At 37.5% G+C, this 27,185-nt stretch overlaps 1 protein-coding gene across 1 annotated transcript in view; it reads right to left on the reverse strand.

The window, feature by feature from the left end:
* Window positions 1-23,178, reverse strand: part of SYT10 (synaptotagmin 10) — a 65,574-nt gene extending 42,396 nt beyond the window's left edge. Inside the window, 2 exon segments of the mRNA NM_001131791.1 lie at window positions 9,490-9,847; window positions 22,732-23,178. Of these exon segments, the coding sequence (NP_001125263.1) occupies window positions 9,490-9,847; window positions 22,732-22,882 (509 nt within the window). The 5' untranslated portion in view covers window positions 22,883-23,178.
* Window positions 23,179-27,185: the final 4,007 nt, after the last annotated feature.

Here is a 27,185-nt window from a genome sequence, read left to right on the forward strand (position 1 = left end):
TGTTCTCTACTTAACCTCAGTCACTATCATGTAAATAGCCAGATTTTGTCATCATCAACAGCAAGCTCTCCACAACCACAATTTCAGGCATGCTTCCCTCTGATCAACACTTCCTACTTTTTCAGGTTCCTTTAAGATAGAAGAAATAATGGTATGCTCTTGTGCTGAGGATACTAATAAAATAGAGAGGGGGAATTAATAATACAAGCATTAGAGAGGAGGATTCTTAGAAGTGACAGGAGGTAAAATGGGATCTAACATGAAAGTGGAGGGATTCGTTATAGATAGGAGCGTTGATAGTTAACGTACTATCCATCAGGAAGGCAAATATATGGGATAGATCCTGGTAAGAGGGTTGATGATGTGGTGGGAGCCTGTGGAAGGTTTCTTCCCTTTGCTTCAATTTTCTTAGTAAAATGGGAAGTAAGGTCATTAATTAAAACTGAGAAAAGGAAGAAGGTGATAGAAGTTTGAAAAAAAGTGAGAAGGTATAAAATGGTGTGGTTTGAATGTCCCCTCCGAAACTCACAATGAAACTTAATCCCTGATGTGGCAGTATTGAGAAGCAGAGCCTGTACTGTAAGACATGACTAGGGCATAAGGGCTCTGCCCTCATGAATGGATTAAGTCCATTCATGAATCAATGGATTAATGAGTTAATAGATTTGTGGATGATCACGGGAGTGGAGCTGCTGACTTTATAAGAAGAGGAAGAGAGAGCTGAGCTAGCATATCAGCATACTCTGCCCCTTTGCCTTGAGATGTTCTGCACCACCTTGGGACTCTGCAGGGTCCTCACCAGCAAGAAGACCCTTGCCAGATGTGGCCCCTCAACCAGGGACTTCAAGGCTTTTCTAACTGTAAGAAATAAATTAATTTTCTTTATAAATTATCCAGCTTCAGGTATTCTGCTATGAGCAACAGAAAATGTATCAACACAATAGTCTTGTGACTCTCAAAAGAGTGAGAGGGAAAACAGATTGCTGTGCAGCATTAGCTAGCTAAATGAGGAATGTGGTCATGAATTTCAAGTGGATCCATGAGAGTTGTTTATATTTTTTCCAGTCATATTCATTTGCACATGTGCAAATATAGAGATGACAGAGCAATGAATTCAGCTAGGGCTGTGGTTTTGCCCTGCAAATACAAAAATAGAAAGCAACAAGAGAATTGAGGATGTACACAAGAGAGTGGCTCTGATTGACCATGGAATTGAAACTGAGTAAAAAAAGAAAAAAAATAATATCAAAGATATAGGAATTATGACATAGTGACAGAATCAACGGATTGGAGGTTTTGGTGAGTTGGAAGGGTTGTCTGAGTTGGGATGTAAAGTTAAAAGAACTTTCTATTCATTCTACTTTCTCTGTACTGCTCTGTTTCTGTAACATATTTGCAGCAAAACTCTTTGAAAGAGTTGAGGACAGTATATTCACTGTTCAAATTCTATTTAAACTTACTCTAATCAGCTTTTCATATACTGTACCACAATCGCTCTTGAAAATGTGAACAATGTCTCCCCCACATTGCTAAATTCAAACAGGTCCATTCACAATCCTCATCCCACCCGGTCTTAGCACACTCCCCTGACAGCTACTCCCTCCTGGGAGCTTACTTAACTCTCATCACTTGGCTTCCAGGTTCCGCCCTCTCGGCTTCCCTCCTACTTTACTAGCCTCTACTTCTCAGTCCACTTGGCTGTTCCTAACCTCTCAACGCTCAGAAATTTATCCTTTTTCTTCTTTTTCCCATCTATTCTCAACTATTTGATGATATCATCTCCTGGCTTAGGACATAATCTACATGCTGAGGATCCCAAATTTATATATGTATCACAGATTCACTTCAGAGTTCCAGAGTCATTACCTAGTTGCCCACTGAACTTGTCCACTTAGATTTCTAATAGAATCCTTAAATACCACAGGTCCAGATCTCCTCTTCTTGCCTCTGTAACTCACTCCATTCACAGTCTCATCTGTCTCAACTTGATTTTCCCAGATGCTCAGTCCAAAATCTTCAAGTCATTTTTGGCTCTTCTTATTTCACTCACATGCCCCAGCTCATCTATCAGGATAGTCTCTTTCTTACACCCCCAAAATATATCCAGTCAGTTCTCATGAACATGATTAACTACCACTTCCCTGGTCTGAAACACCATCATCTCCGGCCTGGATTAGAGCTTCCTTAGTGGACTTTCTGCTTCTATCCTTGTGCCTTCCTCAATGTCTATTTTCAATACAGCAGGCAGAATCATCTTTTAAAAACAGGTCATGCCACTCTTTTGACTTAAAACCTTCTAGTGGCTTCCCATATTACTCAGAGTAAAAGCCAAAAATAATGTAGCCCCCTCTACCTCTGCTTTTTCTCCTAGATTTCTCTTGGTGGGAACATGTAGCACAGGTTCTAGCTTCAGGGCCTTTGCAACGCTTGCCTTCTCTACATGAAAAGCCCTCCCAGATTCCTCAAGGCCCACCTCTCTACCACTTTGAGTCTTTGCACAATTTACCTTCTCAGCAAGATCTGTCCTGACTACAATGTTTAAAATTGCAACACTGCCTCCCATTCAGACTTTCCAATCCCTTTATTTTGTGCTATTATTTTCCATAGGACTTATTACCTTGTAATACACCATATAACTTATAAGAATGTGTGTGTGTGGAGGGGGACTTTTGACAGTTTTGCGCCAGATGTGTATCAAATTTCAAGAAAAATGTCTATGACATAAGTATTCAATAAATATTGTTGAATAAAGAAAATATTTTCTCTGAAAAATTTAGCCATGTGACTAAATAGCAATTGAATAATAACAATAACAGCTAAAGAAACAACTGGTTTTCTTCTCAATTATTTAAAGAGATGGCTAAAATCCATTCAGTAATTTACCCTTATTCTGTTCAAAGAATTTACAGGCAATCGGTTCTTTAATAAATTTAATGAAATAAATGTTCAGTTATTCTGAACTTAAAACCTTCAGATTATGAGAATAACATACTGCCTACTGCGCTAAGGAGGCAATTCAGGTATTCTCAAAATACTTGCCTTGACTTCTCTCCATGTTTAAAAAAAGATATAAGATATAAACATCATAAAAAGAGATGATAAGCAATTGCTTTTGATCTAGCATATATTTAAATGAATGTATATGAAGTAATTAGCTTGGAAAATACTTCATAGCTTTTGATCTACAGATAACATTCTGAGAACATAACATATTACAAGAAAAGAAGTAAATATAGACTGAAGCCTTAAACATTAAAAAATTCTCAGTAACAACTGGTCAAAATAATAAATCCAAGAACTTATTTTTTAGTATTACTTGATTCCTAGAAGGTCATTTGACCATAATTCTAGCTCTGGATTTCTATGCTCAGTGTGCAATTTTATGCCTTCCCTTACTTTGTAATATGTTTCTGACTCTCATGAGCTTACCTCCTGGTGAGCTCAGCTAGGTTTTGGAGAAAAATAGTCATAGCTCTACAAATGGGTTCATGTACCACTCTTGATGACCCTTCATCTGTGCCTCCACATCTCCTCGACCTTACTGCAAATAGTGTATTGAAATTACCTGTTTTCAGATTTGTCTTTCACTCTCTAAGACTTTCTTCTAAATTGTGGTCTTCATCATGGCAGAGAGTAAGTATTATTCATCTTTTAATGTATTTCATCATAAACATTTGCTAGGAACTAAGAAAATGTCTGTTGGAGTTTGTATGAAAATAATTTACCCTAAGATTCCTGTGACTAATAAAATCAAACTTCCCAAGCATTTATTCATATTATGTAGAAGACTAGGAGGCTGAGGTGAGAGGATTGCTTGAGGCCAGGAATTCAAGACCAGCTTAGGCAACATTTTGAGACTTCATCTCTAGAAAAAAAATAAAAAATAATTAGCTGGGCCTGGTGGTGCGTGCCTGTAGTCCTGGCAACTTGGGAGGCTGAGGCAGGAGGATTGCTTGAACCTAGGAGCTCAAGGCTGCAGAGAGGTATGATCATGCCACTGCACTCCTGCCTGGGCAACAGAGTAAGACCCTGTATCAAAAAAACAACAACAACAACAGCTAAAAAGAACCAAATCAGTGTTTGTGTATAAGACAATATTTATAACTGCCAGAAAACAAACTTCAAATTTCAATCATTTTGTAAGGATGTGACTCTGGCCTTAGTTCAAAGAGTCATCTCTTTTCAGAAAAGAAGCAACTGTGTACACCTAATACATTTCTTTCATGAAGGGAATTATTTAACCACCTCAAGTTCCTGCAAAGCATGTTTTATGAACTTCTATTTCAGGGAGACAGATCTCAAGTCTCTCCATTGTTCTGGGCAATTGTTGCTCCTTGATACCCTAGCTAGCCATATATCTTTTAAACTCCCCCTTTTTATAGTATCTGATTTTTCATTCCTTACAATGTTTTAGCATAGATAATTTCATTTTTTGCTATCTTTTCAGAGAAATTTAATTTTTTAAAAACATTCTTACAGTAAACTATGGAGTCTCATTTTATGTATTTTTACATAATTTTTAATTTTTCTTATAATAATGCACATTAAGCATTCTTTTGGATACTATGCATGATGATTTTAGGCATTACTCTTCTAATCAACCATAGCTAATTGTAAATATTGTAAATTCATCAGCACATATAAGTCAGTGATTTCTTCCCATGTACATTTTCCTGCTTTTGTTTCATGTTCAATTTGTTCTGCTATTACGGTTCCTAATTATTTTCAATAGGTACTTATAGTCCTAAAGGTGATAAATCTATATAATTCCTCATCCTCAACAAATTATTTTGCCAGTTACTATTCACCTCGTCTTTACACCATTAATAAATGCAAAGAAAATTGGTTCTCATACTCATCTCTGTGAGAGTACTATCATTAACCTCTTTCTAATGGGAACACAGTGTTATCTCACCACTCATCATCTCGTGTGGCTTTTAAAGATGATGTATTTAAAAAGGCAAAATGAAGTGGAGGATGATCAATCAATCAAAAGCATTCAATTGACACTTATGTGCCTACACAGTGGTGGAATAGGAGGGCATAAAAGTGGGTTACACACCCTTAGATGCTGAAAATTTAGCATCTAGTTTGGAAACAGCTGGAGCTCAATATTAAGATACAAAATAATTGCTAGATTGTAATTACAGCTTTAAGTAATAAAGGATAATAGTTAATAATTGGACAGAGAAAGTGGACTCTCAGATGCATTTTCCTTAAAGATCTTATAGTACATAAAAACGAGGTTGTTATTCCACACAAGGAAAGCAGCATGAACAAAAGCACAGAGGCAAAGAGAGTCAGGTCTTTAGGAGGATGGTAAAAAGACCAAGCGCCCTTCTAGTGAGCAACCATGGAAGATCAGTAGGATAAACAAGATGAGGTCATTGAATTCATTTATTGATTCTTTCAATTCAGTAAGTTCACTTTGAGTTCCTACAGTGCTTTGTTAAGGCATCAAAAAGCAATATAGAAGTGAATACGGCAGATTTTCTGCCTAAGAAAGCAGCATAGAACTCTATATGTGCGGGTATATGGAACCAAAATGCTAATGGTAGCTTGGTATAATCATAGTATAACAGCTTTAATGACTTTTAAAAGATTTGGACTAGACATGGAATTACTGAAGTGCCACTTAATGTTTTTTTTACAAGGGATCTTAGATTTTCCTTTACACATTTTCTTATGTTTCTTTTTGTTGTTGTTTTCTATTTCCTGATTTTTATTACACTTGAACATAATAAAAATTACAAAGTAGATGTCTTCTCCTACAGTCTGTCTTATAAAGTGTTGCCAAGTGAATTATCCTAAAACATAACACTTATCCACAGAACTCCTCTGCTACAAATATTTTTTTTTGACAAGAGAGACTCTGAACATATTGGCCATGATTTCAAGGTTTCACTATACTTCAATTTCAGCTGATTTTATCTTCCATTATTCCTTCACTTTACTCTATTTTTTGATCAAAGTACCTTATCTGCTGTTTTCTTAGCAAAATTTCCTACTCTATGATTTTTCAAATAAAATATTTCCATCTAGGATGCACATCCTCTCCCAACTGCCACTAATCTGAATTTCCAGTTTCCTTCAACTCAGCTTAATGGCTCTTCTCCATGCCTTAGCTGGAAATAACGTCTCAATGTTCTGATTTCTACATTCTCCATCACATAGCTGGCACTTGTAATTCCTTATATTGGTAGTACATGTATTGTCTCCACATTATATTATAAATTTACAGAAATTGTCACAGATCCTTAGACTTTTCAGAGTGGAAAGAGTGAAGGATACATTGACTATACCCAAGATTAAATATATGTTGAATAAGGTTATTGGATGAATAAACAATCAATCAAGATGACGCTTGAAGAATATTAGTAATGAAGAAATACACAAATGCCAGCTGGGTTGTTTGGTTGCCTGGCAGGCTGATAGGGCAAAATGTCCAGGTATTTGAAAAAGGAGATGAGAACTTGAAAAATGTGGGAGTTTCCAGCAATGCTGCTAACTTCTAGGCCCATCAGGATGCTATTTAAATATAGAGACAAGTAAAACTTGAAAGACTATGATGTCTGAGCCAAATTATAAAGGAGGCCCAACAGACTGGAGCTGGGGCATACTAATAAGGTGAGGAAACAAAGTATTAAAGTTAAATTCAGTGTGTATGTGTGTGTGTGTGCGCATCTGTGTGTGTTGTGTGTGTGTGTGTGTGTGTGCGTGCCTGTGCATGTAGGTTTGATTTTGCTACATTTCAGTGAAAAGTTGGCATTTGAGCAGAATAATTTGACTTATAATAACGTACCCTTGATCTCTGTGTTTATGTGGACTACATAACGAACTCAGTAATTTCCTCTTCCTCTCTCTATAAAGGTAATTTCTAGTATGATGAAGTAATTAATGTAGATAAAGGTTTTGAGAACTAGAAATAATCATGTTTTCTGCAAGGAATTCATCCCAAGGCTAAACAAGTTCAAATAATGACTCTAGTCATTCATGATATTCATATGCAATTCCAGATTTTTAATTGAGTAGGATGAACAGGAAGATGCTGTTGTTCTCCAGCCTTCAAACTACCTGTCCTAAGCATACTTTGTAACCAACATATTTAATTGCAGGAAAACTACATCCCCTTGGCGTTTATGCTTAATATGTGTTCATCCATCTGGATAAATTTGAATTCTTACTCTTCCCAGCTGCATGACTTCAGGCAAATTTTTAAATCTCTCTGGGTTTCAGTTAACTCACATGCAATGGGGATAATTAATAATACTTACTGCATGCAGGCTGGTGAAGGATTATCAGGAAGGGTGCCTTGACAAATAGTGACAAAATTGCAAGTGCTCAAAATTCTTTTCTTCTTCTTTCCCCAACCACCCATATAAACAATGAAAGTCAGAGGCAGGTGAAATGATATCAAAGTTCTAGCAAAACTCTGAATGTGTGTTGCAGTTTTTCCTCTTACAAAATATCAGATATATACAATCTAATTTTTATGATTTTAAGGTTGACATTTTTATTTTTTTCTGATTTGTTCAATTTCACATAATTACTGAGAAATCCATAGCTAGCAAAAAGAAGTCTTCGCTCACGTGTTTTCATTCTCCTCTAGCTAGGGATAATCAAATAAGTGGTCTCTTTATACTCAACAGATAATATTTTGGAGATAGTATTTTGTTTTTCTGAGGTTCCAAAAAAACATTGATTACCTGAATTTGTCTTCATTGAGTATCCTCATATAATCTGTACATATCAACTAAAGAGTCGAATGATTCTGAATGCTAAGCTAATATATATTCACAGTGGTTAGTATTTTTAAAATGTTTTGCAGATTAATTGAAGATTTTTACCTTGAAATTTCTGAGTGTCTTAAGTCTTCGTGGCTATGAGATATCATATGTGGCTAAAGTTTTCTGGGATGGTAGTGATAATCAAGTAAATACATGAGGTAATTTTAAAGCAGTTTTCCCCTACAAGTGTAGTGAGACCAATGTCTTGGAAAAAAGGAAGTTCCTCCCAAAGACATTTTTTCCCCTATTTGTAAAACATGTAAAAAAAAGTGGTTTATTGGACAATTATTTTATAGTTCAATAAATATATATATATAATTCAATAAATATATATATAGTTCAATAAATATAAAAATTAACATGGATATTTATTGAGTTACATTACATAAAGATCATAAATAAGAAAATTTAAAATAAGCCTAAATGTCATTGCTCAGGAAAACTTGTCACAATAAAAACAAAATATGAGGCATTCCTTAGTTATAAAATTTAAGTAGCACAGAAAAGTGTAACATGAAAAAGACACTTCCATCCATCCTCCTTATCTCAAAGTTCCTTATCTCAAAGGTAATAATTATTCTTACTTATCCCTCTGGAATACATTTAAGTAAGAAGTGGATTTATTTGTAGATATAATTCTCCCATTTACACAAAATACATATTGAATAGCCTTTCAATTCTAGTAGCCAATATGACCCAGTTTTTCAATTTGATAGATTTCTAAACCCTTAAAAGTATTACCACGTTGGAAAACATGGATGTGTCTTCGGTTTAGAGAGATAAAAAGGTAAGATTAGGAAGTCAATCAGTTTGCAGGAAATAGCAGTTACCTCTCAATAAGAGACCATTGATTTTACCCTGCCCTAGAATAAAACTAGTTGCTACTTTTGGCAACCCAAGAAAAGCTGCTAACATGCAATTTGTTTTAAGAACTGATGCCTCTACTTAGCAGAAAAAAATGCCTCTTTACAGGAATCATTTTTTCCTTTACAGTTAATACAATCAGAATATACTGTGGTTAATTATTTTCAACAAAGTTTTGTTGATTTTCCCAGGCTGAGTTAAAATGTATTTCCTTAAGGAAGTCCTCTTCTTCCTCCCTTTAATGTACACTCCTCCACATGCCCATGATATTTGGCCTCTTGTGGAACTTATACTTTGCCCAGTGTAAGAATCTGGTCTACATGAGCTCAAACACACAATGAAGTTTCATGTTTTTGGTATATGTGTTAAACAGTTGCAGACTAAATATGAATCTGTTAGTTGTGATTGTGAAATTCTAGATGATTTCTGATTGTGTAGAGCCTCCACGATATGCATTTCAAATGGCTTTCTTAATATTTATTGGTTGAATCAAATTAAGTTGGAAGACTACAAGTAGCAGCTATCAACTAATGATATTTCAATGGAAAGAGTTTAATAATAATCTGTAGTTACACGATTTTACTGAGACCTCACATTCTGTTAAGCCCCTTTCATGGTCCTGCTCCCTATTTGGCTTCTTTGTCCTTAGTTTCTCTCTCTCTGCCCCTATGTACTCTGTCCTACCCTTTCTCTCTTTATTTAATTATCTATTTCCTATGTCTTTCCCATTTCTCCTGTTTCTCTTTTCTCCCAACTAAAGTTTTTTTCTCTTATGAAATTTCACACACACACACACACACACACACACACCAGTTTTATATATTTAATCTTTCCTTACCGGGATGATGACGTAGGCTCAGTAATTTGTCTTTGCACACGTGCATGTTTAATTAAATGTTCTTTTAAAGCAGTTTGGACTTCTGCTGGGATGTCAGGGGAAGTGTGGCTGATTTTTATTGCAGGCTCAATAGCTTTCATGGCTGGCTTTTCATTTTCCTTAATTTCTTTTTTCTCTTCAGTCTCAAAAACTTCAGTAGGAGCACTTGAAATGCTCTGTGGAAGGGTAGTGATGTTGGAAGTCACAGGTTTGCTTTTCCAGCATGGCCAACACAGCTTCCAGAAGACAAAAAGTGAGACAACCAACAAGGCCAGTCCACAAAAGCTGACAACGACTGCTAACAGGCTGACCGAAATATCTGAAAAAATTACAATGTAAAAATGATTAATTAATATTGTACATAAAAAAGCAGAAATGGAAAGAAAATTTTACATCATAATTGTTATTATTTCCTGATTCAGAATTTCAAAAACTCAATTTTAAGTTATCTTTTTAGGAAGAAAAGGTTAATAATCATTCCTGGAAATTCTCAAAGGAGGTACTTTAAAAGTTCTACCCCGGTAAAAATTCTAATTATATACAGGAAAATTATGATGTATGCATATTATTTCCAAGTACAGTATGATGGGTTCAAGATTTTGCAAACAAAGACTGAAAAACTCCAACCTGCCATGAAGCCATGAGGCAAGAAATTCTAAAACTTCACACAATAGGAAACTCTTGTTTGCTTCATCTTTGATCTAAAGATGCAAGCTTCTCATTCTCTAGGCAGAGAATCATATTAAATATTTGTGTAAACTGTTTTCAACAGTATAAATGAGAATAACACATTACTAATAGAGAATGAGACACTATTAGTCACATTTTTCAACCTCCATAGATTCTTTCTGATAATTTTGTATTATGTTTCTAATTTCTCTTAATTTCTTGAGTCCTAAATTAATTAATGAACTGTGCTATGGCCTGAATTTTTGTATCACCCCCAAAATTCATATGCTGACATCCTAATCCCCAAGGCCATGGTATTAGGAGGTGGGAGTTCTAGGGAGGGCATTAGGTCATGAGGGAAGTCTTCATGAGTAGGATTAGTGTTCTTATAAAGTAGGCCAAGGGTGCTCTTCTGCCCTTCTACCATGTGAGGGCATAGGAAGAAGGTGTCATCTATGAACCAGGAAATGGGCCCATGGGACTAGCACAGGCATTCTCCATGGGGACTTGACCCTGTACATTTTACAATATAGAGAAGCAGAAAATTTTTGTTTCCTGAAGATGTCAAGCTTTTTCCTCAAAGAAGGGAGAAACTGATATATCATTTCTTAAGGATGGGGGTGGGTCAAGATTCCATCATAATTACAATGTTGTAGCTCCTTGCATCCAGAGACATAAGGCATGGGAGAAAGGGAATTCTGCTTAATAGAAAACAGTGCAAGAAGTTGGATTAAGTAGAATTTTATCCTGAAAAATAAAACGAAAATTATGCAAACAAGCTTATTGTATTTTATTTATGTTTTGCATTGCTTGCCATAGCAATTGTGACTAATCATTAATAGTATTAAAAATGAAATTAAGTGCTTAATGCATAGCTCTTCATGACATATTTTTCCCCCAATAACAAGCCTTGTTTAACAAAAGAAAAATAACCTATCAAAAGATTAAGTGAGGATCTAGGAGAATTTATAAAGTCATCAAAAATTTTTAAATGACTTTTTCATGTTTGTGATTCATTTAACTATGACATGAAGTACACTATGAGTTTGGATTTAATTCAAAGAAAAATGAGTAATCCCAGAAACATTTTAAATCAAGGTGTTGAAATGAAAATATGCATTTCAGAACTAACATTTTGACTAAAGAGAAGATAGAAGTGAAGGCAAGACTGGAAGAGGAAACACTAGTTAATAGATTACAAAAGCTATCCATGTGAGAGACTAGTGGTTCTGAACCAGGGTTGCTGAAATGGGAAAGAAAAGATTCCAGAGAACATCAAAGCTCTAGTGGAGTGTGAAGATTAAAAAGGACAAGAATGTGACTCACTGGGATGATGAAGTAAGGAAGACAATGACTTCAGTTTTGCTCATACTGAGTTTGAAGTACTTATGGTCATGCATGTAGAAATTTTGAGTAGGCTATTGGTCATGCATAAATGCAAGTTAAATAAATTGCAACTAATTTAACTTCCTTAAGCAGTGGGATCTGAATCCATAGAAGATAAATGTTCCTCAACAGAATCCTGAGTACACCAATATTTAAAGAGAGTTTCAAGGCATAAGAAACCTGCACAGAAGAATGGAGAAAAGGAGAAAGAAAGATATGCAAAAAAAATCAGGTCAGCGGGTATTCACAGAAGCTAGGAGAATATTTTAAGAAATGATTGATAGTGTAAATCATTAAAATAAGTTCAATTAAAACAAGAGTTGAGAAGTGAACATTAACTTTAACAAGTATATCTTTAGTGAATTCTATGAGACCAGTGAAGCAGATGTTGTGTTAACCAGATTACTGTGGATTAAGAAATGACTGGCGGCCAGGCGCAGTGGCTCTCGCCTGTAATCCCAGCACTTTGGGAGGCCGAGATGGGCGGATCACGAGGTCAGAAGATCGAGACCATCCTGGCTAAAGCAATGAAACTCCGTTTCTACTAAAAACACAAAAAATTAGCTGGGCGTGGTGGTGGGTGCCTGTAGTTCCAGCTACTCGGGAGGCTGAGGCAGAAGAATGGCATGAGCCCGGGAGGTGGAGCTTGCAGTGAGCCGAGGTTGCGCCACTGCACTCCAGCCTGGGTGACAGAGCAAGACTCTGTCTCAAAAAACAAAACAAAACAAAAAAAAGACTGGCAGTGCGGAAATGGACTCTGTGAGAGTAGATAATTCCTTCAAGAAATTATACCTAAGGAAGGAGGAGAGAGAGGGAGCAATAACTACAGCAGCACATGGAGTTGATGAAGGTGTTTTTATTAGGATTTGCAATACTTCAGCATGCTTCAGAATGGTGAGAAGGAATCAGTGGACAAGAAGGGATAGGCAATTAAGCAGAATAATTAACAGTGAAGTCCCATAAAAGGTGACAATGGATGAGGTCTGAAGCAAAGATCAAAGAATTGGATTGCTTCCTTCTTTGTAAGAAAAAGAGAATAGTTCTGGATGCCAGTAAGGTTATAGGTCTCGAGGCAGGAAGTCAAGTGAATTCTTGTTTATAACTATATTTTTCTCTCCAAAGGAGGAGTTAGGGTTAACTGTCAATTATGTTGGAATATTTGGGAATAGTTTGGGATATTTGAAGAGCATGAGAAAAGTTTGAAATAGGAACTATAGAGAACAGGAGAAACTTGAATAGGAAAACATTGGATGCCTGGTCAGAATATACATTTCTTTCAAAATTGGAGACCAATAAAGTGATACTAGTCTGCCTGGTTTTAAAATCTTCTAAATATTCAGAAGCTTTGGTGTAGGGGGCAAAGAGACAAATAAATGCATCCATGCATAAGGTTTTTGGTTTGTTTATTTTTCCAGAAGAATGTGACAGACCCCAAAGGAGAGAGTGTATTGGGCAGATAAAATGATGCATCATAAGTATGATGTCATACTTACTGAAAGAAAATTCAGAGATAAATAGAAAAGTTAATAGACTGGAGTTTCTAAATGAGAAAGATGAACTCATAGGAGATTTTGGTTGGGGATTGAAATATTTGGATTTACAATGCTATGGTAGTATTGTTCACCATAATGACAAGGGTTTGAGTATGAGCATAAAAGAAAAGAGGTAAGGTGAACTAGAGAAGATCACTGGAGGAAGGTGGCCAATCACTGGGAGGCCAGGGAGATGAATCTGAATGTCCTGGCTTTTCTACACAGGCTTTCAAGTTACCCATTCCAATGGGCAAACTTGATGACTAGGCTCTCTAGCTCTAATTTTCACTGTCTCCAGATAATTAAAAAGAATCCATTACATAACATTCATCCTATTATATCTGGAAAGATTAAGAGCTAATGAAATAAACAGAAATTAGATTAGGCTCTGAGATACTTAGGTTTAAAATTGCTCAAACTCTGGTTTGATTACATACACATGCATAAACTTTATTCTGCCACTGTCTGTCTATATGTCTGTCGGTCTGTCTCACTATATATCTCTAACTAATTTTAGTCAGAAACATTTTACTCTTTTATCATGTTTTAATATCCCAAAATAAAGTGACATAGTTCAGAAAAACTGAGAAAAAGATCACTGTCATCAGAAAATACAGGGAACTTCTAAAATGCGAATTCCTCAGAAACTTTTAGCATAGCGGAACTTTGCTAAAGTCTGTATAACCAGGCCATAACATTTGCATGATCTTGTCCACTGAAACTTATAAATACTGCTAGGTCCAATTACCTACTACCCATGCAGCTAACATGATCATGCAGAAAAGCACAGGCCAAGTGTCCTGTTCTCAATTCCAATTTCTGCATGATCATGCAATTACTACTGCTTGAATTGATACTCTCCTCTGTGTCTATCTGTATCTTTTTAAAAAATTTTAAAATTCTAGTTCATTTTTAATTTTTCAAAATGTACAAAAGTGTGATTTCCAATAATTAATCAGAAATTAATATAATTTAGTTCATCGATATTCCAAGCCTTTTGTTTCCTTCCTGCTTCCTGTTGTTGCCTGACCACAGTCCATATTTGCTTATGGCACCGTTTCATAGAGAAAGAGGGGGAATAAAACTCAAATCAGCAACTCTTAGTCAAAGATGAAATTTTGGGATTATCTTTGAAGTTAATTTATTTATACTATTCATCTGATATTACCATTATAACAATTAGGGCATGCTTCTGATTTCTACAACAAGGGACCAAATTAATAGTGACTGAAACAAGATAGTTTATTTCTCTCTCATGTGAAGCAAGACTGTCCCAGCATAAACAGGCCACGGCAGATTTATCAACTCTAAGGTGCCTGGAATTCTGGTTTGTCTTATATTTTTGCTCTCCTATTCAAAGGTCTTTGCTTCTCTTTAAAGTCCAAGATGGCAAGCTACTATGTCCATATTTCAGGCAGCTGGATGGAAGAAGAAGATGGAAAAAGGGAAGGTGAGGGTATGTCATTTCATTTTAAAAGTACAAATTTGAAGTTGTGCACATTACTGCTAACTTCCCAAGGGTCAGGACTTAGTCATGTGGCTACACTAAACTGGAAAGAGACTGAAAAATGCTCTTTTAAAACTTTTTATGCTGCCATATTCTTAAGAAAAATAAGAGATCCTATTGCTGTGAAGTAGAAGAGGGAGATGAATACTGGGAAGCAACTAGTAGTTGCTTTCTCATCTATAAATCTAATACATAATATCATCAATCAACAACAATCCTTGCACGTTGCCTCTTATAATGTCCATTTTAAATTTACTGACCTTTGCCTTTCTCTTGAATTTCAATAAATGATAAAAATTATATAAATACTATATTTAATCCATTATAAAATACACACTTTAAAACATTTTGCATTTTTGAAATGAGAATGTTATCTTAGTATTGATGGCTCGTTACAATAGCTAATAGCCAGGCAGTAATTGTGTCATAATTTTCGTTATTTGTGTATGCGCTAAAGCAAAAGCATCAGCATCAAAATTCATAGAATAAGTCCAAGTGGCTTATAAGAGAATATTGGAGAAAATAGTGAAGCATATCCTTCAACCTTATAAGTCAAATTTTTGGAAATGAGTGGTGAAGGTGGTGAGTCAGATGTATTTAGAAACACTGCCAACATTCCACCTATTTGCACAGTTAGCTTTAGAGCATAGTACCATTGGCCTGTATATCTTTTATGAATTCTTTTAAGAAAAAATGCATCATTAACACTTTTTATGGCATAGAATATGATAATGTGTGGAAAAACAAGGGCATCATTAATTCTGAATCAAAAAACCATTCAGAAGAATCAGTCTCAGAATTTTAGTTTTAAAATTACTTTAACCTATTTATTTATTTTATGTTTTCCTTCTTATATATGTGTCAGAGTGATATAAGATTTCTTTAAAAGTCTAGGTTTTAAAAGAAGTATTTCTATACATATAAAATAAAAATTCCATGTGATTAAAAAGCATTGTGTCATAGTTTATTTGGCAACATTCTCTTTCCTTTCTTGGTGCCACATAAAACAATGGCGCATCTTATAACCAAAGGCATCTTCGATTTGATAAAACGTGGTACCAAATATGGTATTCGAATATCTAAATTTATTAAAAAGCTTTACATATGCTCATAATTGTGTAAATTATTTATAATTTGTGACTGTATATTACTCATATATTTACATTAACTTGAACATCACACAGAGCATCACATACATTTAATTAATGGCACTAGTACATTTAATGCTTGGCACAGTGGCTTTGACATAGGAAGTGCTCAATAAATATTGCTTGAATAAAAGCATAATGCTAAAACCACTTCTCAGGTACATTAACAGCTTATATTGTAACAGATTAGAAATTATAGGCTTCTGAATATTGTTTTGTCCATTAGTCCTATAAATCCATGACTACTAAAACATCACTAAGGGAATAATATTAATAAATACTGAAGAGAAAACAATAGCCTTTGTTTAATTAAGACAATATTGCGGTATGGACAAATTGACATTTACAATGTTTTAAAAATTGACTGTCATGTTATCTAGTCAACAATGGAATAATAAATTAGACAGTAGATCATAACATACATCAAGGTCCATCTAAGGAAAAAAAAGGTCATTAATATCGGTTCCTTTCTATTCCCCTTAGGATGATTCCCTGCTTCTGGCTCCAAGGTCATTACAGCACAATTCCATAAAGAAAGAAAGGTGTAAAGAGTTTTATTAATTTCTGGTAATAAACCCATAAGAGCTTCTACTTTTTTTCCTCAATAGTCTATGTGAGGCATGTTGATGACAGCTCTTATAGCTTCAGTGACTACTTAGGATGTATTTAACATTATGAAGAAAAATAAAATTACCTTATAAAATAATAAAAGAAGCCATCTCTTTAGTCAGGAATTCTGTTTGTAAACTTGGTCGGTATTAGATATTCCACCAACAAAGGAAATTGGCATTGTGCCAGTTAGACAAAAGACCTATAATAATAACACTCCTTATCTGAAGGTTCAGTTTCTTTGATAGATTCATACTAATGACGCTCTGAGATCTTTGAGTGTGTGACTCTCAGCTCTTTTTCAGTCACATTTTGTCTCCAATGCCTCATAGTACTGAATGCTAATAGTATACACTGTTAATTACTTAACTTGACCAAAATATGGTAGGAAAATACAGCACACAAGATTTTAACGAATTATTTTTTCTAATTACAAATTAACAAAAACAATGTAACTGGTAATTTAATATCTGTTTTCATTACAGACTTATTTATAAACATATGAAAGGAACCATATTTGGGATTATATGAGTTCAAAGTCGTGCATTTCAAACACACTAAAAATCTTTTATGTGATTTTACAGTTGACACAAATCAATTATATTTGGCCAAGAATATGTAAACACCTACTCGTGTACACTGAAGTACACATATGTGTATAGTCAAGTAAGAAAAATGAAAAACACTTCTTGTTATATTTGGATGACAGAAAATCTAATAGAAAGGTTTGAGATATGGGTCATAATTGCACACTAATAAATTTTATTGGCCCGTAATTATAGCCAATAATGTAATAATATTAACAGCTTATCTTCACAGACATTTTTTCCAATGCCCTTCAGTGCCAAGGATGCCCCCAGAATCTCCTCTTCCTATTCCTACTCTTTGTTAAACCTAGGCTAAAATCTAAGAAGCCCTGGTTTCTTAGCCTATCTCCATCACTAACCAGTGGTGATTTGAAGGGAAGTTAAATTTCTTTGCCTTAGTTTTCACATCTGCAAAGTGATGATTCCTACTTTCAACTGGAACGATTAACAGCAATTTGAATAATGAGATAGTTACTTTTCCCCTGCCACTTTCTACTTACCACACTAACATGCTTTCCTTTTACTGCCATACATGAATATATTGAACAGAGATTCTAGAACTTGTAGACTCAGTGCTATAAATTTAGCCATGAAATTATAGCTCCACCTGAACACACTCTGAAGAAAGTCAATGGATACCTATATCAAGTTCAGTTGCTTTTTCATGAGTATATTGCTCACTGAATTCTAGCTTCTTAATGTCTCAAGTGCTCTAATTTCTGCTATTATCATAAACTAGATATTTTGTATATCTATATAGGATATTGTATTAGATACTGGTGACATAAAAATACAGATGTATACAATTTAGTTGCAGAAGGGATTTGAAGGTTATTAAGTAAGACTCATTATTTTACAAATAATAAAGTTGAAGCTTCTTGGTAATAAATCCCTTGATTCATTCATTCATTTAAAAAATATTAATTGGGCCGGGCGCGGTAGCTCACGCCTATAATCTCAGCACTTTGGGATACAGAAGTGGGCGGATCACCTGAGGTCGGGAGTTTGAGACCAGCCTGGCCAACATGGAGAAAACCCCCATCTCTACTAAAAATACAAAATTAGCTGGGCGTGGTGGCACATGCCTGTAATCCCAGCTACTTGGGAGGCTGAGGGAGGAGAATCGCTTGAACTTGGGAGGCGGAGGTTGTGACAAGCTGAGATCCCGCTATTGCACTCCAGCCTGGGCAACAACAGTGAACCTCCGTCTCAAAAAAATAAAATAAAAATAATAAATAAATAAAGTAGCTAGTATGAACCACAGATTTTTCAAGGCACTGGGGATAAAACAATAAACAAGACCCTGCCCTCAAAGAGCTGACATGCTATTGACTTAACGTGTACAACGTTAGTGGAATAAAATGTAGATTGGGAAGAATATAATCGTATGTTCAAAATAGAAATGATTTTAATTGGCATTGGAAATTACATTAAACATTAATGGTAATGATTGTCTTCTACCGGAATTTTGTATTTAAAAAAGCTTGTAAATGAATGCAGATGCATCTCAAATTTCTTCAAAAAGCCAAAATTACAGTAATGACTGCTTTTTAAAAATGTGATTTGAAGTTGGTATACAAAATCACTCATAAGAATTAGATGTCAGAGACTCATAGTTCATAGAAAAGGGAAATACAGCTTTTAATTTGTCACAAAGGAAAAAGAAAAGGTTAAAGCAAAAAGAAATTCCTGCCAATACTGCTAACATACTGGGATTTAAGAAGAATAAATGTTTGCTGAGACCTTCTTGGCTTTGAAGATAAGTCTCCATTTCCGTTTGAAGTAAATCAGACCAAGCACAAGGCGTATTGATGATCATGTGACAGTGAGACTAGACATAGTAGAAGCTGGCCACTCTTCAGTGGAGTGACAATGTGGAGGAAGGAAAAATACCCTCTTATATATTCTTCTTCAAACGGGCCTATCATTCCGAATTCACTGTGGCTCCATTATTCTTTTATAGACCTACAAGTCTCAAGGAAAAAATTCTACTGATAATATGTTTGTCAATTGGAATTCTTTATACACTCATTAGGATGCGTAAAACTCTGTTATGGTGATTAAAAAATGATAACTCAATTAATTGGGTAGTCATTTGCTTTGTCCCTCTACTATGAAGTCCCTCTACTAATTTTAAGCCTTTATCATAGACCCACTATGCCTTGATCTTAGAGGGAAATTATGATGTAATTCTTATAATTTTACTTAACTATCCCTTTTCTTGTCAGTTAAGTACTTTAATAAAATTATTTCCCATATACCTACTTTTATCCCTCCCTCTAAGAAACTGAAGAACATATGTATGAATTTAGAAGAATTTGTCTGAATTTTTATTTTAGAATTTTTAGTCCCAAATTAAAATTGTGTAAACATGCAAAATTAGAACATTGATGAATTAAATGCTTATGAAAATCTTTAAAGTAAGGTTAGATCTATACAATTGTGATGTGAGCTCAAGTGACTGTGAGCTTAAGTGGGTTTGATTAGCTGTGATTTATGAGGTCTGCCTTTTAAGCAACATAGGTTCCTTGAAATTGATGAGCATTTGAGCAGTAATTAAGGAGTAATCAGAAATTAAGCTAAATCCAGTTTAAAAACGATTATATATATTCAGTCACAGTATGCCTGAAAAATAACTTTTGGGCCCAAGATGTTGCTTTGTATTTTCCCTAAGCATTCTAATATTAAATCATATTGTGCATTGAGATTAATTTAGTGGGTGACATATCTATTTCGGGAGAGGGAGAGAATCTATGGTAAAAAGACTCAAAATATCTGATATTCTAAAAAGTGCACATGGTGAACTTTCTAGAATATTAGTAATGCTGGCACATATAATGACTCTGATAAACTACGCCAAAAGAGTAAATGAACTTGTGTTGGCAACTTTAGTGTAAGTTTTCACCAATTTTATTAAAGTATGAGATTGGTCATGTTGTGATCATATTGTGATTGTGAGATCCTCAATGGCAACAATACTGCTGCTGCTTCTGCTACTGCTGACATGGTAGAAACAATGGTGATGCTTGCACTTCACTGGCATTTGCAAAACCCGTAAGATAATATCTTACATATATACATGATTTGTAAGCTCCCTTCATGTAGAATGACTTTAACTGGAATTACCTGAATTTCTCTCCCACTATCTCTATGTGAAGGAATTAAAAATATACACAATTTTGGAGCTTGTAATTATCACTGTAATATTAGAACAACCAATACCATCTGGGCAGTGCTGATTAACTTTCAAAGTAAATAAGCACTGTGCCATTCAACATTGTTGATGTCTTCCTACCAAAAATGGCCTTCTCATTGAACAACGAGTAGAAGGATCACTGGAAGTGCTTTATTTAGGAACCTATAATAACAAGCATGAGAGCACAAGTCATAAGAAAATCTACTTTAAAGAACAGTGTGACGCTGGGTGGCTAAGAAATATAATTAAATATTTGGCAAACAATCTTTAAATCCACTTCATAGATATCTATTAACTTTGAGAGTCTATTTGCAGATTAAAGTATTTTACTTCTAACTGTTGCTTAGATTCGCAAATGAAAAATGTATAGCAATCTTGTTTGTCTTTATACGTCATACACAACCTAGTGGAATATCTTTCCTAGTAATAGCCAATAAATATGTGTGTTCCTATATTAAATCGAATACCCCACTTGTATACATTATGTAGTCTATTTTTCCTCTTAAGGGGAGGAAAATATTCTTGCAATTGTTTTAGGCTAATTTTTCTCACTTTTTATTCCCAAGGGGAAAAGTTCAAAAGGAATTCAGACTACAACTACTTCTTGTAGTGACTAGGAAAAAACTGAGAACCATTTCTATAATTCATATACTATAGTTTATCTGAAGCTGATATAGTTGTGCATTTTGGACAGATTTCAAAGCTGGAATTTGGTTTCTAACTTCCACATATTTTCCTCATTACCAGCCAGTCTGAGACCCGGGAAACCACTATTTGGTGTGTGATCACAAAAGGGCAGGAAAGAGGAAAATCAGTAGTTTTATTCACAGCATCAACTGTTCAATTACCAAAGCACAATCTTCAAACTTAAATACTCTCATTTCGTCCAGTGTAGCCCCTTCTCTGAGTGTTACCTTTAGCACGTGGGTCACTAAAGACGTTTCAGAAAAGCTTATCTAATATCACTACAGAGGACTCTGAAGTCACACTGTTCTGGTCTTTACCTGATACTTAGCAACGACACAGAATACAACATGCCCACACAGTGCCTTCCACTGAGTTTCATACACTCCTAGGAATTTAACACCTACTGAACGAATGGAAATGATTCTCAGTTGTGTTTATACACTGAGAAAATGTTAAAGTTTTCTGATCCGGGGTCCAAGCAGCGGCATCTCTTCAAGCTCTGCCAAGTGCAGACAGAGCCCCCTTGGCTCACGTTGCCGTGGATCAGAGAATTCCAAACCCTGCAGCTACCCATGTGAACAATGGAACGTAAAAGCTAAACTAAACCCATTCCCACTTCCCGCTTGGCTTTGACGCAGGGGTGGTGGTGGAGAGGATTCACTAAGTGTGCCCCGCTTTGCTCCCTCCCAGCACGCAGGGCTCCATGTTGTCCTGAGCTTGGCTGTCCAGCTCTTGTTGCCCTGACTACCTTCAACTCTTAAAATCCCGCCAGGAGATAAAAATGACAGGAAAAGCAAAGGGAAAGAACCTAGAGACGGAATGGCAACCTTCCAGCCGAAAATCCCAAAAGCAGTGTTTTTTGACTCCTAGTGCAACAAGTGACCCTCTCAAGCGGCTCTTGAAACCACGCAGCCCGCAACTCGGGGACCCACCTCGCGTGCGCGCGAGCAGCACAGCAGGCTGGACACACCAACCTTTTCCCTAACCATGACCCAAACAGTGGCTCGGATTCGATCCTTTCCATCCCCAAGCCTTGAGGAAAATCCACTTGAGACTTTTTTACATCTCCAGATTTTCGACAGTCGATATCCTCCTGCATCCAGCCCATTTCCTAGTTTCCTGAAGGGTAGGGAGGACGTCTGTGAGTTGGATGTATGAGAGCGTGCGTGTGCTAGGGATTTTAAACGTTTCCCCTCTCTTCCACTTCTTCGATATGTGTTCTGAGCTTTAGGTGTCGCCTCACAAATGGGATCAATAATCCCTGTTTTACCAACTTTGTCATGAAACCCTAGAAAATCATATATATTAAAAGGGCTTTAGAAATTGTCAAGTGCCCGACAGGTTGGTTGCAGCCGCGAGTTACCTCGGAGGCCAAGGCAGCCACCTCTGCAAAGGAGTTCTGCGTCCCAGCATAGATTGTCCGTCCCGCCTGGCCCCCATCAACAAGGCCGGGACCAGCGGCCAGTGGAACGAGCGAGAGCAGCCCTAGTCCCACAGGTGAGCCGCCCCCACAAGCAGCCAAGCCGCGAGCCGTCCAGGCGCCGTCACCGCCCGCACTCACCTCTCCACTCCGGGAGGGAGATGGGAGGAGTGGGAGAACGCGGAGAGGCGCGGCGAGGCTGGAAGCGGGAGACGGCGCCGGGAGGCGGGAAGCGGACCAGAGAATGGGAGAAGCCCGGCAGGTGGACAGGAGGAAACAAAACCCAAACGCCCCACCTTCGAAGTCGCCAGGAGCTGAGCGAAGGAAGGAGCGAGGTAGGAAAGCGCGGCGCCCCAAATATGCCCCGGGAGCGGCGCGGGAGGCGCAGAACCCCGGAGCTTGCAGCCGAGCGCGCGGGGTCCCAGCGGAGCGCGAGGACGCGAGCGCAGCCCTCCCGGTTACCTGTGCTGCTTCCGCCCTGGCTGCCCCTGTCCCGAGGGAAGATGCCCGAGCACTTCTCCCACTCCACCTGGCCCGCGAAGCACAGCTCGGTGACGATGTGCAGAGCCTTCTGGCACAGACTGTTCACTCCGTCCTCCTTGTGGAAACTCATCGTTTGGCTTTTCTTTCGTTTTCTCTTTTTTTCCCAGTTAGCCGTCTTTTCCCTTCCCGTTTCTCTAACCCCTCTGGCGCCCTAAGCCATAGTCCGCCCGCGGTGACTTTGGCTGGAGAGTGCGCCGCTGAGAGCCGGCAACTCTTAGGAGCCCCACGTTGGCCCCATGGCGGGAGCGGAGGGCGCAGGGGAAGGAGAGGCCCGAGAGGAGGCTGCGGCTGCGGCAATGTTTGCACCAACTCTCCCGCCGCGCTAGCGAGCAGAGGCGCGCTGGAACTAGAGACCCGGCATGGAGTGCTGAGGGGAGGGGGGAGCCGTAAAAAAGCCAAAGCAAGCCCTCGACTCGCAAGCACGCCCCCCTCCTCTCCCCAGCGCACTGGTGTTTCTGGCGGGTGCCTGGCGGCGACGCGTCCAATCGCAGCCCCGCGCGGGCGCTGGGTGACAGGCGGCGGAGCGCGCAGACCCGACTCCCCGCGTCCTCTGAAGAAGGGACTCGGGGAGGGAGGGAGGGAGAGAGGGCGGGCGGCCCGGCGCCCCTGCCGAGGCCGGGGATGCTCATTGTTGCCCAGAGCTGGCCCGAGGAGCCCTCTCCGTTTTCCCAATACTTTTCCCTGCATCAGTGCAGCCATCCCCGCCGCCTTTGTCTCTCCAACTTTTCCACGGATGTATTCTACTTTCTGTGCTATCTGCTTCTGCCCTTCTGGAAAGGTCACCCCAATCGAAGAAAAACTGAAAAAGTTAATTAGAAAAAAGAATGCGTGAATAAGCAAACCCTCTTAGGTAGATCACAAAATAAAATGTTATTTGTACTAATAATCAGATAAGATTCTGTCGATTAATCCGTAATTGGCGATTGAGAATGCACAACTTGACTCCCTCCATCTCCTTTCTTAGTGACTTAAAACAAGACATGGATGTTAAAGGGAACAGGATTAAGTTCAAATCTGTCACACATCTCAGCCTAACCTTGAAGCTGTTTTCAGGTCTTGGCGATCCTCCCACTTCAGCCTCCCTAGTAGCTAGGACTCCAGGGACTCCAGGCGCTATTTTTTTTTTTTTTTAAACTTATTATAAAGACAAGGATCTCACTATGGTGCCCTGGCTGGTCTGGAACTCCTGGGCTCAATCAATCCTACCGCCTTAGCTTCCCAAAATGCTGGTATTACTGGCACTAGCCACCACGGCCGGCCTGCTTTCGGGTCTTTGCCTGAGTCTGTAAAATGGGAGATTTGGACTTGGATGTCTTAAGCTCACCTGTTTTTGTAATTCTTTAATGCAAATGGGTGCAAATCACTAGAACTAAAGCGACAAAATAAAATTAATAAACATGGGCTTCAGGATATAATAATGTGTTTATATGGTTTTTAAACTGTTTTCGGGCAGAGTTTGATCCCATATCATAACCTGAGGATTGATTTAACCCTCTTGTGATGAAGGATTCTTTATTTTTGAAGTGGGATACATTGAACTTGTTAGCGTGTCTATACTAGTAGAATAAGTAGTCTTTTTTAAAAAACAGCTGATCAGTTCATGGTAAATTATTTGCTTTGCACAGGCACTATGGTAAACCTACTATAAATATTAGGCATAGCACTCCAGTAGGGAAGCATTCATTAGCTGAATCATTTTGACCTGATCCATAGGACAATTGGTTTAACTAGGACTATTTTTACCATGAATTAAGACAAACTAAAATCTGCAGGCTTCATTTGGTTTTTGTCTTTATGCACACTGACTTGGGTGGTTTTTAAGTCAAATTGTCTAAAGAAATAATTTCACTGTCAATCAAAAAATATTAAACATCTACTGTATGCACAAAGCTAAATAACACACTTTAATAAGGCCCTTTCCAATTGCCTTTTGCCCCCCATTCTGCTACAGTCTACACAGACAGACCGGTAGAAAACAACCTGCAATGCAATGCTGTACTTTCATATTTACCATATGAACTAATTGCTGTGTAGGAGGACCAAATGAGTAATTATCTTTATACTACTTACAGATTCTAATTGCTTAAGTGGAGTAATGCAGAAGGTCTCCCTAATGACCCTCTTGTGTTTGATTTCAGTGTTAAACATTAAGTAAACAAATTCTGAAAATAACTTTCCTGGTATTTGTTTATGCTGTTCCTGGCCTGTTGCTACTCTTACTGCTGTGTTTTCACAACAAGCAGAGTTAATTTCACTTGGATATTCGTTTTTCTGAATTCATTTCTCTGAAAAAAATTTTCTTTCATCTAAAATGAATATCACAGGTTTTGATCTTTTTCTTTGTTCTTTGGACCATCTCACAGCTCGTTAGCAGGTGAATCAAAACAGTTTTGTTTGTCACTAACTAAAAGCTCAGGTAAGAATTTTGGGCAAAGTAAAAACTGCATTGAAGGTCATCTTTTTCAACGCTGAAGGATAAGATGACAAGAATTTCAATTTTCAATCTTTAAATTTTTTTGCCAACTATTTCAGCTACCAAGAACCTAAAAAGTAAACCAAGCAATACAGATTTGCATTTTCTTCCCCACTCGCACTCTGAAGGAATTGGTGAAATGGTAAAAGGAGAGGAGTGCAGGTTAGACCGATATTTACGGAGCACTGTTGGCTGTGCTAAGTACTATAGTAGCCATTGTTAGTCAAAAAAATATTGGCTGTAATGATCTCTGTCACAGCTTCCTTCTGGATGACCTCTACGTTATGTAGAGGAGGGATTGGTTTGGAAATCAGGAGCCCAGGAAAAACCCGTGTGAACTAAGCATACCTGTTAAGTGACAATTTTAAACATTCAAAACTCTGATTTCCCTACTTGCTCAATCCTCTTTCAATTCCTTCTTGCCCTTTCTTGTTCATATCGTGGGGGAGGGAGAGTTAGCTTGTTAGGCAGAGATCTCTCTACGGTAAGGGGAACTTGGGAATCACTCTAAGACTATAATTTTAAATATTATTTGACCTCCAAGACAGGAACTAAGAGAGTAGGTAAATGAAGAAATCTCAGAGCAGCTGAATGAAGATTACAGAAAATTATTAAATTTGAACTTACTTCAAGTGTTACTACCTTCCTTTTCTGTATTCTATTGGCAGCTCAGATTCATAACAGCCCAGTTGTAACTTTCTGTATACACTTGGGGCTGGTCCTGTATTCCTCAATTCAGAAAATGGAATTGCCACTCACTCCCAACTGGTGATCATGATGACCAAACTTCTGGCTTGCACAGAAGAAATGAGAAGTGCAGTTCTGACTCCAGATTCTTTTCTTTTTTTTTGAGACGGAGTTTCACTCTGGTTGCCTAGGCTGGAGTACAATGGTGCGATCTCGGCTCACTGCAACCTCTGCCTCCCCACTTCAAGCGATTCTTCTGCCTCAGCCTCCAGAGTAGTTGGGATTACAGGCGCCCGCCATCACGACCATCTAATTTTTTGTATTTTCAGTAGAGGTGGGGTTTCATCATGTTGGCCAGGCTAGTCCTAAACTCCTGACCTCAGTGATCAGGCCACCTCGGCCTCCCAAAGTGCTAGGATTACAGGCATGAGCCACAGTCCCCGACCCTCCAGATCCTTTTAATACAACCCAATTCATCACTCTGGAAGATTTGGTGTCTTCTCTTTTTCCATTATGTTCAATTTGTTCATTTTTCCTGATGGATACTCAGTGAGCATTTCAATCTGAGACTCAATGTTGAGTTCTTCAATTCCAAGAATTCTATTGATTTATTCCTTCAGTAATGTTCTAACTTCCATTTTTTCTTCTGTGCAGTCCCTCACTAGAACTCCTTTTTTGTTGGATTTTTGACTGCTAGGACTGAATCGCCAATTTTCACTTCTCTTCTATTTTCCATTTTTGTCACCTTACTCCTTGTGCTCTAATTTTGGGGAGATTTCCTTTGACCTTGTTCTCTGAGCTTTCTATTAAACTACTATGATTTCATCTTTTATAGTTCTAAGATCTGCATACTTTTTGGCTTAGTGATTCTTTTTTCTTATTTCACGAATGAAAATCTTTTCTTATTTCTCTGACCATATTAATTATGTATGTTTAACACCCTTTCACCCTCGTTTTAGTCTTTTCGTCTTTTTCTCTGAATAACTCTTTTGTTGTTGTTGTTGTTGTTCTGTTCTTTATGTTGGAGGATTTTTTTTTCTCAGGTGTCTGCTGATCCCTGGATCTCCATTTAAAAGCACTGTAACATGGATTTGCAGGACCAAGTGCATCAGTAAGACATAGAACCAATGAGCATCACTGAAGGGCAATTCGGAACTGAGCTGTACTTTTAATTGGAACACCCCAAATATCAGTATCAACAGCTTTATTCTCT

The sequence above is a fragment of the Pongo abelii genome, chromosome 10 (assembly GCF_028885655.2).
Source record: "Pongo abelii isolate AG06213 chromosome 10, NHGRI_mPonAbe1-v2.0_pri, whole genome shotgun sequence".
NCBI classification, from domain to species: Eukaryota; Metazoa; Chordata; class Mammalia; order Primates; family Hominidae; genus Pongo; species Pongo abelii.